The sequence below is a fragment of the Coenobita brevimanus genome, chromosome 33, assembly GCF_032717465.1.
Source record: "Coenobita brevimanus isolate Jiangsu-jjx chromosome 33, ASM3271746v2, whole genome shotgun sequence".
NCBI lineage: Eukaryota > Metazoa > Arthropoda > Malacostraca > Decapoda > Coenobitidae > Coenobita > Coenobita brevimanus.
In genome coordinates this window covers 7831033-7854813 of record NC_136986.1, presented here as the reverse complement: position 1 = coordinate 7854813, position 23781 = coordinate 7831033, and the positions used below count along the sequence as shown (strand labels likewise).

General features: G+C 42.0%; 1 protein-coding gene across 1 annotated transcript in view; it reads right to left on the bottom strand.

The window, feature by feature from the left end:
• The window catches only part of LOC145395783 (putative inorganic phosphate cotransporter), a 90946-nt gene that overhangs the window by 11708 nt on the left and 55457 nt on the right, over positions 1-23781 (bottom strand). Inside the window, exon 6 of the mRNA XM_080269320.1 lies at positions 14895-15044. Coding sequence (XP_080125446.1) covers positions 14895-15044 — 150 coding nt within the window. The remainder of the gene's footprint in view (positions 1-14894; positions 15045-23781) is intronic.

The following is a 23781-nucleotide window of genomic DNA, read 5'->3' as shown; positions in this document are numbered from 1 at the left end:
AACAAGATTACTGTTACTCTAATCAGAGATAATGTCGCGCGTCAATACCTACCTACGAGCCACAAGTACAATTCACCGCAAAAAAGCAGTCAAAGTTCACCAAGTTTCCGCAACCTACCGAATGTTGACGCAACCATAACTTTTTTTTCTGTTTGTGCCAGACTTCATATTTTGGTACTGTTCTGTGTGTAACGTGTAGATAACGTTATAGATGTGTTTTTGACCATATTGTTTGTATGTTAGCTTGTTTTGATTATGGTTATTAATAGTAATTTAGGATGAACTTTGCATGCATTTTGTGGAACAAACTAAAAAAAAAAAAAGCATTATAAAACGTAAAATTAAGATTGTAAACACATAGCATTGACAATAAATGTAATAATAATAATAATAATAATAATAATAATAATAATAATAATAATAATTAATAATAATAATGGTAATAATAATAAAAATAATAATAGTAATCGTAATAATATTATTACACCTTTTACCATCTATCTACCCAAATGAACTTTGCCTGCATTTCGTGGCAAAGAATGCTTTATAAAAACATAAAAGCAACATTGTAGACATACAGCATAAAGTGTAATGTAATACTAATAATAATGAAACAGAATAGTATCATTATTATCCTGATAACCCTTCTGTCTACCCAAATGAACATGCCTGTGTCTCGTGGCACAAAATGAAAATAAAAGTAACATTGTATCGCACGGCATAAACAATAATGGAATAGTATAATAATAATAATAATAATAATAATAATAATAATAATAATAATAATAATAATAATCTATCTTAATCTATCTATCTATCTATCTATCTATAGCCCGACGCCCTAATCCTGCAAAGGGTGGCTGCAGACAAAACGCCTCCAAGTCGCTCTGTCACCCACCATTTGACTACCCTCCCCCCAACCCCCCCCCTCCCTCATATACCTCTGAACTCCATCCCTCCACCTCATCCTCGGTCTACTTCTCTCTCCCCCTCCCTCCACCTCACCTACATACACGCTCTTAGTCAGTCTTTCATTCTCCATTCTCTTCACATGTCCAAACCACCTCAGTGTATTTCTCCTAATCTTCTCAACCACATCCACATCCACCCCACAGCGTTCCTTCACTTCATTCGTCAACCCGTCCCTCCACGTCACTCCACATGCTCCTCTCAAGTAACTCATTTCCACTGCTCTCACTCTTGACTTGTTTCCCTCTTGCAAGGTCCATGCCTCGCTTCCATACGTCAGGGTAGGGATCACAATACTATCATGCAGTGACTTCTTAACTTCCATACTCACCTCCCTATTTCTCATCACTGCTTTCAGTGTACCAACAACCTTCCTTCCCTGCTGTACCCTTTCACGCACTTCATCCCCCAAAGTTCCATCCTTACTCATCACACTACCCAAGTACTTGAATGCACTCACATTCTCCATATCCTCACCATCCAACCTCACTGCACACTCTGTGACTTCATTCCTCTCCAATAATAATAATAATAATAATAATAATAATAATAATAATAACAGAATAATAGTATTACCGTATTTCTCCAAAAACCCTCTACAGACAAAGAACTTTGCCTCCTTCCTGTGGCACAAAATGCTTTACAAAACATAAAAGTAACATTGTAATATACACACCATAAACAATAATGATGATAATAACACAGAATAATTGTATTCTTACCTACAATACCCATCATTGTCAGGGGCATTGGCTAGCGCAGCGACAGCTGAGGAATGGGGAACTTTACTGACGGTCGCGTTTTCTATTATTCTCATCCTTCTCTCCACACACCAGGTTCTTTTCATAGGGATTTTGACCATATACACAGTACAATAATTTCATCCAAGCCTACATGATAGAGGAAGGGTTACTTTAGATATATACCACAAAACCGGGTTTCGCCAAGGGTGGCTTAATGGCAGGTTTTGATTGCGGCCCCTCAGAGACTTAATAAGATAAACAGTCTTTGACTCCACCTTGTTGCAAAGAGCTGTATGTGTGAAGCCTCCCCACACGTGAGAGTTGTACTCTACACAGGGGCAAATATAACCCACGTAAAGAAGACACGGGGCCGACTTAGCACACCTAATCTCTGGGAAGCAGATTTTACAAGAAAGGTGATGTGATCTTTCCAAGTTAAATGAAACCCCAAGTATGTTTGAAGATGATGCAGGATTGCATTGCATATTGTTAATTATTAGAAGGTGCTACAGAAGATTTCGTCAGGTTGAGAGATGTAAGAACTGAGTTCTTGGGACATTAAAAACAACAAGATTACTTTTACCCCAATCAGAGATATGAGCCAAGTCAGGCATTAGGTATGCCATAGTCCCATTCCTTGTTTGTTGAAGTAACTGCTGAGATGGATACTGCAGGACACGAATGGAAGGGTGCAGGGTGGTTTCATCAGTGTATGAGTGGATAAGATTAGATGTACAGCTTAAAACGTCATTGATGAGTAAAAAGAAAAGAGTTGGTGATAGGACAGGGCTGTGAGGAACACACCACTACTGATAACTCTAGAAGAACGGTGGCTATCTACAACAGCAGCTATAGAAAGACCAGAATGGAAGCTAGAGATGAAGGCACGGTTAGAAGGGGGAGGCGGTGGCTCAGTCGGTTGAGAGATGGCCTGTAGTCCTGCTGGACCCAGGTTCAAATCCCCTCTGGGGCAGGGAACAGTTTAAGGATTTGAATTTCATAAAATCAGACTTTACTGATCTACCAGAAGGCCCGCCGACATGTCGTAAAAATACCCCCACTAATACCAATGTACCAGTCCTGTATGAGACAGCCCTATCTTGTATTCAATATGGACGGTGGGTATTAGCACTGACATGGTGACATGTAATTGTAGAGGTGTATGGTATGTAGGAAGACTACTGGGCCTTGGTAGCAGGCTGTGAAGCCTATGCCCAGAGCTGGAAACATTAAAAAAAAAAAAAGTAAGAGGGCAGTTTGGAAATTGAATATTTATGCCAGGCTCACTCGAGAGCCTTTGAGATGTTAATTGCAAAGGCAAAGCTTTCACCAAAATCCTGAAAGGAGGATGAGCAGGAATCTGAAAGGTAGATGAGAATTTCTACTGTGGAAGAGTCCCTGGCGGACGCATGCTGACGATCAGAAAGAAGGTCGTGATAGGAAAAGTGTTTTAATATATATATATATATATATATATATATATATATATATATATATATATATATATATATATATATATATATATATATATATATTTAGATTTGACCCAAAAACTTTTGAAACACAGGATGTTAAGGCGATGTAAGGTTTTGGTGCAGCCAATGGTGATGCGTAAGACATTGTTCTATATGGTTTACAAAATGTTGTAGTGAGTATGAGATAGGACGGTAGCCCATGCTGGGGAGACATAGGACATCACTAATCTAATGTTTTGTTTGTAGAGTAAGAACAGTGTTTCTTTTTGCTGCCCAAGGTCTTGCCCTGTAGCTGCCCAAGTGCAAAGAGTTTGAGAGTGCACAGTCTCTTGACGTCTTGAAAAGTACATGGGCCTTGAAAGTGAGTCCGGTGTCCTAAGTCACTCCAAAGACCTTAGCGAAGGGGGCGTGTGGCATACGTATATCATTAAAATGATGTGAGGGGAGTACCTGTGTTCACATTTGCTTTTGGTGATGAATGTGGTGGTGGAATTGGATGGGGAATTCGTCAGCCTGTTTTCTTTGAGCCAATCCTGCAGTGTGTTGAGATAATCCTGCTGCAATGTATAGGCTGTCTGCACTGGTGTGTGATTGTAGCAGTAATGTACTCTGCATAAAAGGCAATGTTTGCAGATGGTTAGGTAGTGGAAATATCATGCATGTACAGTTTGAGAGTGGATAAGAGACTCGAGCCTTCTGGAGTTTCGTTAGGGAAATTTTGTGTTCTTGATAACTTTTCCCGGAATGTAATATGTGCTTATCTACCAGGTAAATTGTTGCCAAGCCATCACTTGGTGTTGTTCTCCATGTATGTGTTGTATATCTTGGTGATTAGTTTTCGTCAGGCGATGGCATTGAAGGCTTTACTAACATCTCTTCTTGCGAGACTGCGCTGTGCGGGTGTCAGGAACTGGATGCCATCTAGTTCTTGTGTGAAATTAATCATAAAGTGGTTTGTGGAGTGTAGTGCTCTTAGTCCGTGTAGTGAAGGTGCAAGAGGTCGTTCATTTACTTTGGACGGTGTTCTAAGCAGTGTTATGGCACTGTATGAAGAAAGGAGTGTTGGGTCCTTGTTTGGTTTAGGTAGTGAATTGTTCCAAGTTTTCAGATGTACGTTGAGTAGTTGCTGATATTTGTAAGGGCCTGAATGCCTTGTGGTACTAAATGTTTCAGTTGCAGGTTGCTGACTCCATCCTCCTCTATGCCTGTTCAGTTCTTTGTTTTCTTGATAACATTTTATGTCTGTTCTTGGGTGAAGGGTTTGCACTGTGATCGAGTAGAAAGGATTCCTTATGCTGAGAGGGTTGTTTTACAGACTCAGTGCGTTTTGGTGTTAGATAACATGTTTGTGCGGTGGTTCACGAATATGTTTGCTTGTTCTTTGTAGAATGGCATGTGTTTAGAGTTGGAGGTGATGATGGTGTGAGTCTTGGAGGTGCATGTTTGTGATTCAATGACGCTGGTAAGTAATTTACAGAACAGCGTTTGGTGTGGGAGTGTGTGGAGGTGACTGTATTTTTTCTGTTAGTATTATGTGTGGCAGTGTGTGGTATGATACGGTAATGTTTGCTGAAGTAGTGTATGGTGTAGCAGTGTATGGTGAGGTAGTGTATGGTGTAGCAGTGTATGGTGTGGTATTGTATGGTGTGGTAGTTTGTGGTATAGTTATGTGTGTTGTGGTTTATGTGTGGTGTGGTGGTGTGTGGTATTTTAATGTTTCTTGTAATAGGCACACTTAAGGATGGAGTCCATGTTTTGAGTACCTAATATGTCCATACTGAAATACTGATGGCACTTTAATGATGTGTGTTTAGTTTTCCAGTCTATAAACTTGTAATAATAAAATCAAATTAGTTTCATTGCGAGATTTAAAAGAAAATGACACATGCTGGTGGGCCATTTTGTACAACGGGTTGGGTAAAATGGCGCTAACCTGCGGGGTAAAATGATTCCCCATGATAAGGAGATGATAAATAACATCTAGACATACTGTATTTTTAAGACATAAAATTACATTTGCTTTGTTCCTTGGAAAGAACTAAGTGACATTATTATGATTCTGCCCACCCAAAACAACATAATCATAAAATTCAGTGAATACTCATTAGAGTTTATAGCACAAATTCCTGATCATTCTTTTTTTGTATAATTAAATGCAAAATAGTTATGCCTGTATCATACCTGGTGAATATCAGTATTTTTTCTTATTTTATGTAGAAAACTAAAATGAATGGTCATGCTCAAAGTTGTTTCTTATTCCATGGTGAAAACTAAAATGAAAGTTCAGAAACAAAGGGTGCATTTAAGTAGGCTTACAAATTTCGCACACAAATGCTACATCATCTTCATCAACACCCGCACAGTCATCATGTCCCCAAAATAGACAGGAAGAACAATGAATACACCCTTCTGATGTTTTGCTGTATTTGTTCGGTGTAGTAAAAGCAGTGTGTGTCGTCTTCATTTTCGGACTCATTTGACTCATCTTGAGGTGTTGTCGAGACTCATTTTCCATTCTCTTTCTTCTGTGTAATTCTTGAACTTTCTGCTTTCTTTGCCTTCTGATGCTGTTTTTTATACATAACCTTCCTCTTTGTCCCCTTTATTGCTTCAGCTCTTGTCTTTCCATTTTGAGATTCAACCACTCGTTGTTTGTGAGGGGAATATGTTATGTGTTCTGATACTGCTCTCACTGATTTTCGTTTTGAATCGAATGTTCGATTTGCCTTCAATGGAGGACTTATTTCAAAGAGAGAAATGTTGACGGAAATTCTAGCAGTAGCAGGTGTTTTGTCAAAACCTGGTTGTGCTGTAGGCCTATAAGCATCACATGTTGTGGCCTCAGCAGGTCTTTGAACATCAATTTGTTTCTTGGATATTGCCATCTAACCTTCGAGGATCATCTGGAAGTTCTTGTGTAGTTCTAACATTGACAGGGTGCTGGTTATCTTTTGAACTAGGTTTATCTTGGTCTGTTACATCTGGAAGGAAAAAATCTTGATCTTCGAAAATGTCTCGGTTTAGTAGGTAAATCCTCATATTCCTAAAGACATTTGTTGCATTTTGGGCCGTTGTTGGTTTGGGAGAGGTGTTTCCAAACGAAGTGGCTAGTTGAAACACTGTGACACATCTTCCAGGACGCTGTTTCAACCAAAGCTCAACCTCTTGAATCTATTATGTAGAAAGTGACTTCATAACTGCAACATCTAGAGGTTGCAGCTTGTGTGTGCAGTGAGGAGGAGGACTCAATATATATACACCATTATCTCTTGCAATATCACTTACAGCCAGGTTGTGTGTGTGTGTTTTGTGTCCATCAAGTATAAGGAGAACTTTATTTTGTTTGGAAGCTCCAGAATCCTGATAAAATGTTACATCCAATTTGTGAAGATATCGGTTTCAATCCATCCTGATTGGTGACATGCATAGACTGAACCTGCTGGAACTCTAACCATTAGCTCAGCCTTCATCCTGACTCTAGGCCACACGAACACGGGTGATACAAACTCTCCTGTTGCTGACATACACATTTCTGTCACCACAAGATCCCCACGCTCTGCTGATGTGAGGGAACCACCTTGCCTCCTACCTCGTAGAGCTATGATCTTTGACGGTCGAGGCTGAACAGTCATTATACCAATCTCATCAACACTGTATATTTTGTTGGGTGAAAATTTATGTTCCTCCATAAGAGCCTCTAAATTCTCAAAAAACCTGCTGACAGATGTGCAGTTGAAACCAAGTACTCATGCTACAGAGGATGTTTCAGGCTGGCGAATGGAGAAATTTTTATGGCGTGAAAGAAGCCCATTCAACTAGTCTTTTCCAGCAATTGCATTTTTGAATGGATGCTTGGTATGATTTTGCTCATCAAACTGGTATGCCAGCCAACATATTTCTGCTGGGGTCAAACCAAGCATCATCTGTTCCACAGGTAAGATATACTGCTCAAGGTACCTCTCCATTTCCGCTGAAAAAGCTGTCTCGTATCTATCATGAGATTTTGATGATTCCTTGGAGACCTTGTTCGCATTCTCGTGTCTCTGTTTCAGCTTTGGCTTAGGAACACCGAAGTGATCAGCCGCTTTTTTTTTTTTTTTAATTCCATTTCACCGTTTGCAAGGGCTTGGAGGGCAGACCCCATGGCTTCGGTGGTCCATGACTGCCTGGTTGTTTTCCTACATAATTACGAGGCATGGTCACTTCAAGGAATTAGTAGTTCTAAAAACCTGAAGAGTATTATAATGCAGTGCTCTAGGTAGGTACAACAGGTTATAATTATCAAAGCAAAATACAAATAATAAAATTTATTGGTATTATCACACATGATGGATGGGTAATGTGGACCACCTAGAAGTAAAATGGCAGTGTTTCATTTTACCCCATATGCAAGTAGGCCGTTTTGCTCCTTAGGTGCTCTGAATGTAAACAAACCTCACCGCCAACTACAGTATTTGCAGGAAAATAATTACCTCATTTGTCAGTCCGAATCACACACTACAACTGGGTAATCGTGCAAAATTACTTGAAATTATATGCACTGTATCCTTACAAAACATTGTTTTTCTTTTAATTTTTATCAGATGTTCAAAAATTAAAAATTTCTCACGAACAATCAGAATGTGGCGTTCATGCAGGCAACTTTCTCAAGACTGCTGATGGTGGGAAAATTAGTTACATGATGCTACCAACAGATGGCAGCAGCTACTACCATTGCTGCTATGGGTGGTCCATATTACCCACCTGGGCCATCTGGCACCACTTTCCTCTGATGTGTGGTATGGTAGTGCTTGGTGCATCGTGAGTTAGTTTTATGTGGCAATTTGTAGTTCGGTAGTGTGTGGTGTGGCAGTGTAGTCTGGTAGTGTGCACTGGGTTAGTGTATGGTATGACACTGTCAGGTATGACAGTGTGAGATGTGTTAGTCTGTGGTGTGTAGTGTGTCATGTGGTGGCGCTAGCTCGAGTCCTGCACATAGGCAGCATTGTCCCAGTGGTCGTTGGCATGATGGCATAGGAGCAGGTCATGCTTTCAGCAGCATCCAGTGCGACTAAGCAGCCGGAAACGGGAGGCCCACCTGCTTACCCCTGATGGGAAGGGTTTGGGAATGCAAACCTAAACACCTGCTGCTCTGCACCCACCTGAGCAGATAAACACGTTTGTCAAGGCATCCCACAATGCGGTCGAAAAACCAAAAGAATCCCTCTGGCTCTTGCTGCCTGGAGTATATGAACCTTGATTGGTACTGACCACCATACAAGACCACACTGTAGACCATTCTTATTCCCCATTCTTATTGCCCATGAAGACATATAAAACTGACATTGTAGCCTTGTCTGAGACTCGCCTCTCAGGAGAGGGCAACCTATTAGAAGCAGGAGAAGGGTATCTTGCTCTCAGATTCCTGAACTTGATTCTTCTGAATTCTCTACACTCTGGCTTCGGCTTTCCTGTCATTCTCTGAATAAATATATCTGCGCTGTTTACATATCCCCTAATTTTACTATAAAAAATTCTTCGACTATCTTACTTCTATGATTGAACACATTCTGTCCTTTCTCCTTTCTCTGAAATCTCCATTCTAGGAGATTTCAAAGTGCACCATAATCTTTGGCCCTCCTCTCCTTTCACTGATCCACCTGGTGAACAAACCTACTTCTTTTCTGTCCTTAATGACCTAGAGCAGCTTGTACAGCACCCTTCCTGTATCCCTGACCACCTTGGAGAGAGCTTCAAAATACTTGAGCTCTTCCTTACAACTAATCCTTCTGCTTACACTGTTAATCTTTTCTCTTCATTGGGCTCCTCCAATCAAAACCTTATTACCTTAACCTGTCCTATTGCTCCAGTGCGGTCTGTGGACCCTCCAAAGAAATGTCGTCTGTTGCACTTTGGAGCTGCAGATTGGGAGGCCCTCAGGCAGTACTTCTTTGATTTTCCCTGGAATGATTATTCCTTCCATGGCCGACAGCCATCTGAGTGTGCCTTGCACATTACAGAGGTTATTCTCTTGGGCGTGGAAGCATACATTCCTTTCTCATATCTTTTGACTAATGCAAGAAAGCCTTGATTTAATCACGCTTGTTCTAATGCTGTCCGCAACAAGTAGAGGGCCTATAAAAGGTACCAGAGCCGACCCACCCCTGAATCACATCTTTTTTTATGTTTCTGCCCGGAATCATGCTAAGTCTGTTCTTTGCTCTGCTAAAAATGATGTCATCTGTACTAAATGCTCTCAACTCTCCAACACGAATTTTTCCCACTCCTTCTGGCACCTTGCCAAAAACCTTTCTAACAACTTTACCTAATCATCCTTCCCTCCTCTTTTCTACTCTGATGGTTCTGTAGCTATTTCTTCTACTGATAAAACAGATCTCCTCACTCAGACTTTCTCCTCCATTTTCACCTTAGACGATTCCACTGCTGTTCCTCCATCACTTCCCCCTTCTGACCTTCTCATGGCTGACATTAAAATTTCTTCAGCTGATGTATTTTCTGCCATCACAGGCCTTAATACTAACAAGGCATATGGGCCTGATGGAGTCCCTCCTGTTTTCCTCAAGAACTGTGATTCTGTGCTTACACCATGCCTAGGTAAACTCTTTTGCCTTCGTCTATCAACTTGTACATTTCCTTCTTCCTGAACTTTTGCTCTCATTCAGCCAGTCCCAAAGAAGGGTGACTATTCCCAACCCTCTAACTATCGTCAAATTTCTTTAACATCCTGTATTTCAAAGGCTTTCGGGTCAATTCTTAATAAAAAGATTTTAAAGCATCTTTCCTATCCCAACCTTCTTTCTGATCGTCAGTATGGGTTCCGTCAGGGACGCCCCACTGGCGATCTTCTCACCTATCTTTCAGACTCCTGGTCATCCTCCTTTCGGGACTTTGGCAAAAGCTTTGCCATTGCACTTGACATCTCAAAGGCTTTCGATCGAGTCTGACATAAATCTTTATTTTCCAAACAGCTCTCTTACGGTTTCTATCCTTCTTTCTGTGCCTTCATCTATAACTTCCTTTCTGGTCGTTCTGTAGTGCCGTTGTAGACGGCCATCGTTCTTCTCCTAGACTTATTAACAGTGGTGTTCCTCAGGGCTCTGTCCTATCACCAACTCTCTTCCTTCTATTCATCAATGACCTTCTAAGCTGTCCATCTAACCTTATCCACTTGTATGCTGATGACTCCACCCTTCACCTTTCCATACAGTTCCCGCAATGTCCACCTCAGTAGTTATTTCAATTAGCAAGGGATGAGGCTATGGCACACCTAATGTCTGACTTGGCTCGTATCTCTGACTGGGATACAAATAATCTTGCTGTTTTTAATGTTTGAAAGACTCAGTTCTTGCACTTATCAACCACAGGTGTACCCACTAATGTTTAATAATTTTCAGCTTAATCCTGAATCGTCCTTGAACATGCTTTGGGTTTCATTCACGCGTGACTTATCTTGGAAAGATCATATCATATCTCTTGTAAAATCTGCTTCCAAGAGATTGAATGTGCTAAGCCGACTCTGTTTCTTCTTTACCCCTGCACAATTGTTGACTATACACGGGTCTGTGTGGAGTACAACTCATGTGTGGGGAGGCTCCCCACATACAGCTCTTCTCAAATGGGTAGAGTCAAAGGCTTTTCGTCGCATTAACACTCCTCCTCTTATTGACTCCCTTCAACCTCTGTCTCTTCTCCGCAGTGTTGCATCCTTATCTCTTTCCTATCGCTACTTGAATAGTCACTGCTCCTCTGAACTGTCTGCTTGCATCCCTCCACCTCTACGACAGGCGCATATCACCCGTCTAGCAGCTAACTCTCATCCCTTTTCTGTCCAACTCTCTCATGCAAGAGTTAACCGTTACTCACAGTCCTTCATTTATGCAACAGGTCAACTCTGGAACTGTCTCCCTCTGTCTGTATTTCCTAATAGCTATGATCTCCAGTCTTTCAAACGCAGTGTGTCCAGGCATCTCGAAATGATCGGATCTTGATTTTGGTTCTCTCTTGTATTTTGTTTTTGTCTTGGAAGGAACAGTTATGCAGGCTCGTGACCTTTGGTTCTTTCTTCCTAGCATAAAAAAGCTGTTTCTGGAGGAGATACCTAGAGAATGTAAGAAGAACCCATAGCATTGGCTTTCAAATTCGGTGCAACCTTCTACAGAAGATCCAAGAAGTGCCTATGGGTATTTCAGAGAGGCTGATACCCTGGTGCATACCACTTTCTGAAGGCCAGTATGCAACACTCATCAGTGCCTATGCCCCAATGCTTGACTCTGAGGACACCGTCAAATGTTCCTATGTATGCTACCATTCGTTCACTACCACCCAATGACAAACTGATTCTGCTTTGAGATATTAATGCAGGAGTAGAAAAAGATAATCACCTCTGGCAAGACATTATAGGCTGCCATGGTGTTGGTAAAATGAGCAGCAGTGGCCTTAGAGTTGAAAAATGGTGTTGGTGTCATCACCAACACCATCTTTCAACTCATGAATTAACACAGGACCACATGGATGCACCCACAATCTAGACATTGGCATATAGTTGACTATGTCATTGTACGGCAGCGAGATCGAAGAGTTCTTGTTACCCTAGGTATGAGAGGTGCTGAGTGCTCCACATACCATAAACTTATAGTCACCAAACCGCAGTTAGTCATATGCCCACAAGTGCATTGCGGACCATCCATCAAGAAACTGAACTGTAGTAACTTAAAGGATTTGGCAACGTGTAATACGTTCCTCAGCACTATTACAGAGAAACTCTCAATTCCCACAACTAGATCCAAACAACAGCGCAACAAACCTAGATGCAGAACGGCTAAACATTAAGACACTGCTCCAAAGCACTGCAGAAGAAATACCAGCTTCTCCACTCGCTGCCATAAAGACAGGTTTGATGAAAATGCGAGGACATATATACCCTTCTTGCAATGAGGAACAGAGCGCATAACAACTGGTTGGTTCATCCTAGCTCCTTTACAGAATCTCAGAAGTGAAACCCAGAGAAAACGCCATGACACGGAAAGCAAACGGTAGACTGAGCAAAGAAAGGAGCCGCAAAGACTGACTGATAATAAAGATCATTATTTGTTCTACAAGTCCATTAAAACCAAACAAGCAGAAAGAACGTGACAGGTGGGAAAAGAGTAGATCAGCGAAACGGATAAGACAGAGTTGGAGAGACGTAGATGAAAAAAGAAGTGCAGGAAAAGCAGATGCAGAAAAGGAAGTAGTATTTTGAAGAGGAATATCAGGCAGTAAGAAGAAAAATCAAGCCACTACAATTGGTCAACAGCCAAAATGGTTCTCATACGTGAGTATGTGTCCCTGACTAATTTGATGGCACTGATTTCAAGTCTGATATTCATTTTGCGCTATCGGACTTGAACATCAGACTGAAAACATATTCAGTGTGGCATGACTCGTCTCAACCTTATAACATATATTGAGGCACACACAGATAATAACTGTGATGATTTATGGTACAAAAATATGGAAGTCCAATGCACATTTTATTAGCAAGTAATGACGTTCTAAAAATACTTCTGCACTTTGCTTTTCTGCTTGTTCAGCTGACTCTCTTCACGTTGTAGCACCCAGCACTAGTCGCCCATCATGTTGGGACTGAATTGGCCTTGATACCTGCTCTCCATTATTGCAATGTCTTGTTGAAACCTTTCACCGTGCTTGTCACCGATGTCTCCGAGGTTATCTGGGAAGAAATCGAGGTGGGAGTGAAAGAAATGAATCTTCAAGGACATCCTTGAGCCCAGACCTTAATAACTCCGTAACATGCCTGCCACAATATCTTCGTAGTTGTCTGCATGACGGTTTCCAAGGCAGTTCTGTGAGACATTCACGAATGATTCCCATGCCTCCCACTCCGGTGGGTTTAATGCCTTGATGAAGTCACCATCAATAACCAGCACACAGATCTGAGGACCATTCAAGACCCCTGCTTTCAACTTGGCTTCGGATACCACGCCACCGAGCTTCATAGACAAGTACTGAAACCCAGCACCCGTTTGATCCATGGCTTTTACGAAATTTTTCGCCAAGCCCAGCTTGAGATGTGGTGGAGGCAAGAATATGTTTTCTGGATCCTTAAGGGGTTTGTGATGACAGTTGAACCTTCTGGGTGCACCTTTTAGTCTTGCCAGCTATTCTTTCCTTACACAGTGCTCGGCATTAGCTCTGCTGTTCCACAAGCAGAGAAAGCTCATGTGCCTGTGAAACCGCCCTGAAGGCCCAGAAGTACAGTAGAATGATCACTTTATGGTCCCTGTTTATTTTCCACTGATGCTTCTCATACTCGATAGCGGAAAACACAATCTTCGTAATTTCATAGCTCTCGGTCATCTTCTCTGCATGTGCTATTGGCATGGATGGAAGCTGATTCCTGTTGTGTAGGAAGACTGCTTTCAAAGCGTATTTTCCTGAATCTATAAACAGCCTCCGATCATCCAGCTTGTATGGATCGGACTTGCAGAGTTGTTGCATGAGAGACACCGTGTCATCGCAGTACCAAAGGTTGTTTGCCAGTTTGAAAAACACAGACAGTTGTCTATGCCAATGACGTGTCATAGTGATGTGCACTCCATCTTCCAGCAGGTTCTGCTGCTTCAGTCGTGATCCCAGGAGCTTTGCCTTTTCTTTAGACAAATCAAGGTTCCTTACGAGATCATGAAGGGCTCCCTGGTTGAAAGGTTTGGGCCCACTATTGCCAGAGTCGTCCTGGTAGTCATCATTCGTGGGGCTATGACTGGAATCAGATTCGCTGCTTAGTTTGTTTTCATCAGGTGGGTTTGGAACTGGTAGTTCTGCACTGTGTGGCAATGGTCAGATTGCAGAAGCGGTATTGGGGTACTGTACTGTGGCTCGTGTCTTGACAGTTATTCTTTTGATGTTCGTGAGACAGAAGTATCAGTTACTGCTGTGGTCTTTGGGCTCTTGCCGTACCACTGGTACTGCAAATGGCAAACCCAAACTTCGTTTTCCATATATCCATTCACTCAGGTGTTTGACACAGTACCTGCACGCTATGTGAGGTGCCCATTTCTTGTCTCGGTCGCCCAAAGGACATTAGAAGTAGCTTTTGTAGATCACACGAACAGCCTTTGTGATGGGTTTCTTGAAGCTTTCCGGAGTAAACGCTGCACAAATGTAACAAAAATGGTCAGCATTGTTTACACATTTGCGGTGTTCCATCTTTCACCACTGTCAAAGTGACTAAGAATTTCTGAAAGAATAGAACTGGAAACATTACATGTAACCTGCAACAAAAATACAAATTTAATCGATGGAACTAAACAAACAAATGCATGAGTCACATCCTATGACTGCTTTTCAAGAACCGGACCTGATACATCCTTACTGATACTATATTCGAGTTCAGCACCTTCGACTACCCTAGAATTAGACCATTTCTGTTCAGAACCATGAAGTAATTGTATTTTTGTTCACCAGGGTTATAATCAATGTATTTTTACTGTACATAACTGGGCCACTCCCAAAGGTGGAGAGCTATGCTGCAGTAGCATAAAATTTTGTTAACTATAGCTATTAGATACGAAATGCTTTTCTTGGTTACAAGATAACTCGACCATCCAGTCTGATTACACTGGGTCATCAATGAAGATGGATAGGGTTAGAGAACCGTCAGAACAAAATGAAAACGCAATCGTAGGCTTGTATGTATTTTACTAACCCCCTTGATATCGAAGTGCTGTATGTTGCTGAGGTAGGTGGGCAGCTCGGTGAGTAGAGTGTAGAATCCCCAGCTCTGTCCAAAGTGAACCACGATGAGGGACAACACGGGCAGGGAAGTGAAAACTGACCGCCAAGGTACAGGCTGAGGCTGCAGGAGTGGACAACCGGTTAGGGAAGTGGTCTGCTTATTTATCTTGAAGTAGTTAAAGAAGTCGTCGGCTTATTTGTTTTTGAAGTGGTTAGGAAATGGATTTACTGATTTTAGTCAAGTCGTTACACAACTGACCACCCTATTTGTAGGCTACACATGTAAAGGACATGAGAAATAGAGACCTGACGGAGGAGGATGCAGAAGACATGAGGGTCGTATTGTAAGTACCTCTGGATATTTCACAACACCTTTTCCTTAGTCATTAATTTATCTTGTATAAAACTGATGCAATCTATGGCAATATTACCATCATACAAACAACGTACACAAGAATCAAGGTGCCATATACAATACCCTTATGGAACAGGTACTACAAAGATCCCCATGCCATCAAGAACATGGTTTCAATGGTAGCTAGAACAAACCATGACCCGAGAACTGATGTAGGGAAAACTGTGGAGAAGTTTAGGAAAGTTGTCGGCTGTTCAAAGGGACAAGAGTTTGATCCCAAAAATCTGAATTTTACAAGGACGTGGTATTCAAGTGTTTAGAGTAGTGGTGTACAATCTTTAGTCAAGTGGTTAGAAATGCAGTCTGCTATCCGTAGGGCTGTGAGTTCCATCACTTCCTAACGCAGAGAAGAGTCTGATCTTATACAAATGAGGGAAAGGCTTTTCATTTTGAAAGACTTAAACACTTTATTCATTCATCCGTTGGTTTACACACGTGTCCCCTTTTGTTGAAGAACACCGTTCTTTGGTAGCACACACACACACACACACACACACACACACACACACACACACACACACACACACACACACACACACAGTATATATATATATATATATATATATGTATATATATATATATATATATATATATATATATATATATATATATATATATATATATATATATATATATGTATATATATATATATATGGAGCCTCTTTCGTACAGTGGTAAAGTGTGCATATTCATACACTGAAGAACGAGGGTTCGCGCCCAGCCAGTGTAATAAACTTTGGAAGCGTTCTTCGGGCCACGTACTGCATTGGCGGACACAAGGGATGCTGTGGTTGAACCAGTGTTGCATACTATAAAGTATGCTTGCACCCAGTTGGCTTGCGCCGGCCAATTACACTTAGTTCACAGACTACACACACATCAAAAGCCACTCCAACAGTACAATTACACTTACAAGCACTTCTCACCCTACATACAATCTCTACCTGACAGCATAAGCCACTTGGTAGATACATTGGCTGTATCGTCCCCACTTCGGTCGGGATAGGCCGGTCCTGCAGTGGACACTCAAACGGCTGATGATATATATATATATATATATATATATATATATATATATATATATATATATATATATATATATATATATATATGAACTCGAATATAATTATTTGTTTATTCATTTATTTATATTTACAATAGTCGCAGCTAAACTGCATATCCCAGCTCCACGGCTGGAGATTGTATGAAATTTACATACTGTTAAAAAAAAATAATAACATACTTAACATAAGCAACACAAAGCACATCTCTATTAGCCGCATCCACAACTGAACTAGTGTTAGAGAAAAAAAGAGAAAGCTGATTACGGGGTACGACCCACGAGATCCTGTCATCATCATCATCATCATCATCATCATCATCATCATCATCATTATCATTATCATCATCCATACCTCGTCTCTTGCCCAAGGAGAAAGTGGAGTATTGTCCAGAGAGCATTTAAAAATGATTGGACTAACCTTGAGCCTGTCCCACGGAATGGGTCACACTGTCACACACACACCATTCAAAATCCTGGAATCGTGACTCACCCCACAGCCAAAAAACCTTCGCTTACACGTTTCATACACCTGTCAGTTACAGACACTCCGATGACTCCCCTTGTCATACAATCCAACCAACTTGATCCTTAGTCAGTTCCCATACATCACCGTACATACACACACCCATTTACCACAACTATCCACCCTCTTTTTGGCCTATCACGCGTCTTCCTACTTCCATACTTTCTCCGAAATACCCTCTGCACCATTCTGTTTACAGTCATTCTTTCCACTTAACCACTCCATCAAAATACATTTTACATTGTCTTGGACTCAGGTGTCCAGAGACATCTTTACCAAACATCTTTCACGAACCATAATGCACTCCACAGCCAGTTGACAACACTTCCACCTCCTTTGCCCTCTTTATTGACTCTTCTTGTTCAAGCCACACCGTTGTATCCCACACATTCATTAACGTAAACATTAAAACGCCTTCATGATAGATTTCAGTTTTCGTAATACTCAGATCTCTGTTCAATATCAAGGTTTTCATAGCACGAAACTCTTTCTCTCCCTCTACCAGACATCTATCCATTGTTTAAACACATTGACCTCTCTTTTCTGTCACTGTACCTATGTCCTTAATCTCTATGTCACAAATTTTAGTCTAGGTTATGAACCCGCTCCCCTGTTTAAAACCTGAATTACAGCGTAATCTCAGATTACAGATATTCAGATTGAGGTTTTAAGCCGCTAAGGAGCTTAATTCAGGTTAATTCCATCTGCATTTTAAACCACCTCGAGGGGGAAAGTGTCACCATAAATACGCGATTTTCCTTTCCAAAGATCTCTACAGATTGAAGATATCCAAAGATTTCTTCAGACAGAAGACTTTGTGAACAGGCGATAATTGGTTGACATGCGTGATAATGTTGTAAAAACATCAAACTTCCTTATTCAGTCTAGGTTGAGAAAGCTGTGCAAAAAGTAGCCTATTTTTACCATACATCTCTGTCATTAAAGTTTGTCAGGTGTGCAAACAATGACCTGTTTTATATATCACAGTAAGTAAATATCATAGAACTGTCAGTTGTGCAAACAGGAGCCTGTTATTACTGCACTTCTATAATAAAAAAGTATCCACCAATTATTACGTCTTCTTCTAGCACCCACAGTACATATGAGGGACTTACTGTGGAATGGCCGTATCAACAAACATTGTGGTTTTGAGCCAGGCACCACCATGTTCCCCTGGCCTAAAGCTATTATCCAGACTCCAGATGTACCAACTTGTCATATTGCAAATATTTCTCTAGTCAGCTAAAGATACCCACGTAATCAACCCGGCACTGTTCTGTTCCTCTCTTTCCTCCCACCATCACCACAGTCAATCAGCAGCCCATTATGCGGGTGAATCCACAGTGAGGATGTAGTTTTGGATGTCCTTCTTTTTCTTCCAGAGAACACAACCGGCAAAACCGTAAGGATGATATACCATAAGGGTTCCTTGAGACAACCTAATGCTCGATGGCTCATCCATCTTGGCGGCCTATGGGAGTGCTGACAGGGTGTATGTATCGTCATCCTCCCCTGTGCATCCTTCATTTCTTTCATTTGAGCATATTACCTTTATATCTTCCAGAGCCAAGATATTTCGGCCACAGAACAACGACCTGGATGAGGATTCTCTTGTTCACTTACATCCTCTTCCCTCTCCCCTTCTACTCATGTTACAGCACAGCTTCAAAGGATGATGATATTTACTGTATATTACACCATACTGATAAGATTCTAATGAACATTAATCATCATTTTTAGATATATAAACTGTTTGGGCGATGGGTATCCAAAATGTACTTTTTCTCAATTATTGGTATCATCTTTTACTGAAAATAGCGTCTTGTGGGTTATGTGAGTATGGAAACAGAATAAATGTATTGAAAAAAAAAAATGAAACGAAAAGAATCACAGAAATTTAGCTTTTGGTGTCACTGAATACAAAAGGAGGTAACACTCTTTCCACCTTCCTTCATTGTAAGAATATTCTCTCTCTCTCTCTCTCTCTCTCTCTCTCTCTCTTTGTGTGTGTGTGTGTGTGTATGTATATATATATATATATATATATATATATATATATATATATATATGCAAAGTTTAATCAAACATGGCATTGGTACTCTTAAAAGCGATTATATTAACTATCTCTTGATGGCTAAATGAGCACAATTTTAGCAACCAATGCCGGGACATAAATATTGAAATTTGTAAAATTTTTTTTTTCTATTTTACTCAGAACTGTTTGTACATGTGCTCTTTCATCACTTAGGCACTTATATGCTTCAGCAGAAATTTATATTTCTTTTAAAGAAATATGAATAATGGTAGATGACTTATTTTAACCCTTTAACCACGGGCATTGTTTTGCCCCGACTGGCCTCTCCCGCGGGGGTTTCAGCCAAATGTAAACAAACCTTTAAACCTTAATAACTCTGCACAGAATAAAGCTAGAGAAAAAAAATACATTAGAAAGTACTAACCTTCAGCTTTGCATTGATGTAGGTTTCATGACTTTGTTGACTTTCACAGGACGGTCAGTGCCGTTAGAAGTGAGGGGTGTAAAATCACTATTTTACGCCCCACACACCAGTACCAAATGCCAACCACTCTCTGATAATAGTACTATAAACATATATGAACACTGCACATACGATAAACACCCACTCTGTGTTCACTGAGGTAGGTAAAAGGCACTGTAATTGCCCGCACTTCACTGCGGCATCACACGCTCACTGACGTTTGGTTAGCGGCGATGTTTTCATTATTTAATCTGGGCAATATACATTATATTTACACTGCACTTATTACTATATTGCGTCACTGTCGCATCACAGAATTACAGCAGTGCCGCAGATTTTCTTATTACCATATCACTTATATACTGGCCATATTTACATAATTTTCGAGGTAAAATATCACATATTACTATATTATACAATTATTGGTAAAGCACGTCACTGTCGCATCACAGAATCACAGTAGTGCCGCAGATTCTCTTATTACAATATCACTTATTATACTGGCCAATATTTACATTGTTTTCTAGGCAAAATATCCCTTATTACTACATTATCCCTTATACAGTTATTGGTAAAGCACGTCACTGTCGCATCACTGTATATCACTGTCACTGTCAGTATTTACTCAGAGAGTGGTACTCGGCAAAGCATGGAGTCACACAGAGAGCGACTTGGCCTTCCTGGCACTGGTGTGTGCTCATTTTTCTCGTCCGAGGCCTCCGTGTGGTGTTATGACAGACTCTGCAGAGGCCCTGTGACAACCTGCCGCCTGAGGTAAGAGGTAATTTCACAAGCTGGTGCCGGCTCATGTAATTGCGGCACTCAAGACGGTCAGGTTGTGTGTCAGAGTGTCATCTCAGGACCAATGCCGTCACCTGACCAAATCGTGCAAGCAGCTGCTGCACGACAGTCTTGGAGAACTGTCTCAGGGATGGTTGCCTTATGCCTCCGACTTGTGTCTTGTAGAGGAGGAAGGCGTTGAGCATGCACATATCGAGCATGTGGAGGCAAGCCTTCCTGTACCATTGGGTGTTTCTCCTGAGACAGTCTATTTCGCCAATCATCATGTCAGACTTATCAACAAGTCTCATGTTGACATTGTAATCGATGACTGCATCGGGCTTCATGATTGGCTCTCCCGTCCTGTAGCTGACCTTCCCAGTTTTCTGCAATTCCCCCTTGTGGATGGTGCTGAGCATATTCACGACCTTCTTGTCGTGCCACCTGATCGCCAGAAGCTTGTCTGACTTCTTCAGGTGCACATCTCCCTTGGTTGAGGATGATGCTTCTGGGAAACTTGGCCACTCTTTCCTATGGCTCCGTACAGTGCCCACAGTGCCAATGCCGTGTTCAGCCAGGTATTTGGCGAGTTTCTGTGCTGTGTAATAATTGTCTGTGTACAGCACATGATTCCCACCAAAATACCTCTCCACCAGCACTTTTACAACGGAGCCAGAGAAGCCAAGGGGGACTTTCCTGTCCACGTCCATTGTACTTGCAGAGTAGATCACGAAATCAAGGATATACCCTGTCTCACAGTCACACAGCACAGAGAACTTTATCCCAAAGCAGTGGCGTTTGCTGGGGATGTATTGCATGAATTTGAGACGTCCTCTGAACAATACCAGGGATTCATCTATGATGACTTTTTGCATAGGACGGAAAAATCGCATAAATCGATCCCTAATCCTGTTGAGAAAATCCCTCACTTTCCACAAAGGGTCAGTTTGGGACAGGTTTCCATTGTCAGCGAAGTGCAGGTATCATAGTAGCTGTCGGAACCGATCTCGTGACATGTACTTCCCGAATGTTGGGATAGAAGTAATGTCATCAACCAGCCAGTACTCCTCCAACTCATGTCTCTTGATATGGGGCATCAAGAACATGTGAGCAAAGAACACATACAGCTCTCTGATCCCAACAGGCAACCACGACACTTGCTTTGGTGAGCCAATAGGTCCCAGCCCTTCTGTTGCACACTGAGCTGCATACCTATTGGTCTCATCGCTGACAAACTTCACGATTTCGTCATCCATGAAGGCCAGGAAGTAGTCAACAAAATCATCTTCGTTGCATGGGAAGGCAGGCTGTATTCCCGCATTTGTCATGTCAAACGGCGGATTGTGTGGCTGAAAATCAGCACTGTCAGACCAAACAAATGCATCCAATTTCCCAGTGCGTGGTTCAGTGGAAGTGGCAGGTCGCATTGCACTCTTTTCCCCATGAGAAGGAGCTGAGGTGGAGGCAATGGGTGAGGCAATGGGTGAGGCAGGAGGTGAGGCAGGAGGTGAGCGGGAGGGGGGTGAGTGGGGGGGTGGTGAGTGGGGGGGTGGCGAGGGTGAGGGAGCTGGGGGGGGGCAGGCGGAGGGGTTACTGACCTGGTGTGTGGTGAAATCCGACCCTTTCTTCCCCGCTTATCACCTCGCTTATCACCCAGCTTTGCCCTCCTACTGCCACGCATCCCCTTTGTTCTAGGCCGGCCTGCCCTGCTTACCCTGCCTGCACGGCCTGCACGGCCTGCCTTCCCTCGCTGTGCAGGCTCTGGGAATTCATATTCCTCAGATGATGTAGACTGAGGAGAGGGCACGGCAGAAGATGAAGATGTGAGGGCAATAGGGCTAGGGGAACGGGAAAGTGGTGGGAAATGCTTGCTAGGGCCTGGTGTAGGAGACGTAAGTTTACGCTTCACTCCCTTCCCACGTGCAACACCAATTTTCCCCATAGGCGCCTACCCTTTCCCAGAGTAAGTTGGGGGCGGTGGGGAGGAAACTACACATTCACTTTCATCACTGTTACTGTCAATGCTAAAGGGTTCACCACCAATCACTGCAAAATCGTCACTACTTGCTGTAAGTGTATCACTCTCACTGCCACAATCCAGAGTAGTACTTATAGTTTTGTCCAGCTCTGTTCTAATTTCTGGAGTGCTCAACCCCTTCTGCCTCGCCGTCGGCAGTTCCATCCTCAGTGTAGAGGTCGAAGGCACACTAGCACTAATAATTTCCGAGGAGGAAGCGAGCGACGATGAGTCGGGACAGAGCGCCATTATCACGCACAGAGCTGGACAGATACTGAGTGATGCGTGTCAGGGCAGGGGTGGGGGGAACCCCCTCGGGGTGGGAGGAGGGAGGTGTGGGATGGCTGGTGTGAAAGAACTCGACAGCTACTCTTGCGTGAGACAATTTGCGCACAGGAAAAATGTGCGGTGTTCAAAATATTCACGAACATTCCAGAATGACACCCGCGGTTTGGTCCAGTTTTGTCGATGTCATTCTGGAATGACACCCACAGTTAAAGGGTTAAAGAGGCTATGTACTGTATCACTTCACCCCTTCCCCCGTCATACAGAAAGACCGAAGTGGTTTGCCATGATTTGCATCTGTATGTGATACTGTTACATCGTATCAGCAATGAACAACTAATGGCTGTTAAAGTCACATATGACAGGATGATAAAGTGATAGCTGTGGATATACAAAAATAATGGGTGTAAATATAATGTATTCATGCACCCCACAGCAGCCTACTGCTTATTGACTTACAGGTACTGCATTATTCATGAATAGTCACCACTTCCTTTCTTTATTCACTTGTGTTCTATCGCTATTTCGTTAAATATTTATTTCTGTCATATTAATGCAACAGCTGATAAGGAAGCAAGTTTTTCTTTTTCATCAGTTTCATTTTTTTTCTATCTCTCTCTCCTGCTATACTCAAATTCAGGTTAGCCTTAAAGCTCGTGCAGACTGGCTGTTATCACCATGTTCGCATACATGCTTCATTCTGAAGTTTAAATCCCGGAGTACTCAATCTCGGATTATCCGTGATATAATCCAGTGACTTGAATATGGCTTAACCCTGGACGATGATCTTGAATCGGATAATTCCTAATCCCTGGTTTGAACCAGCTTCAAACCCAAGGTTTACACTGTCGTGTTGAAATCAGGCCTAACCAATACGTCTCTCTAAATTTCCCCTAACATCACACTGCAAGTCGTCGTCTTTATCAACAGCCATCACTTTACTCTTATCTTCCTTTCCAATCATGGCATGACGCTCACAGAGTTCCCCCAAACTCTTCACCAATCTACCAAGCTCTTGTGAACTATAATCATTAGCACATCATCATGTGCATATGTCATATATGAGATGTGCCACTCTTCATCATTCACTATCAATACAGCCTATCTTTCCATTAATCAATTCTTAAACTCTCTCATAACCCTGTCCCCAGGGATCCTATCCAGGCTAAAACTTGCTTTTACTGGGGTCTGCCACTGAATACTTTTGTCCTCTGGGGTCATCCCCCCTTAGAAGACATGGGTCTCCCACTCTTTTACAACCTGGTCAAGGTACAAGT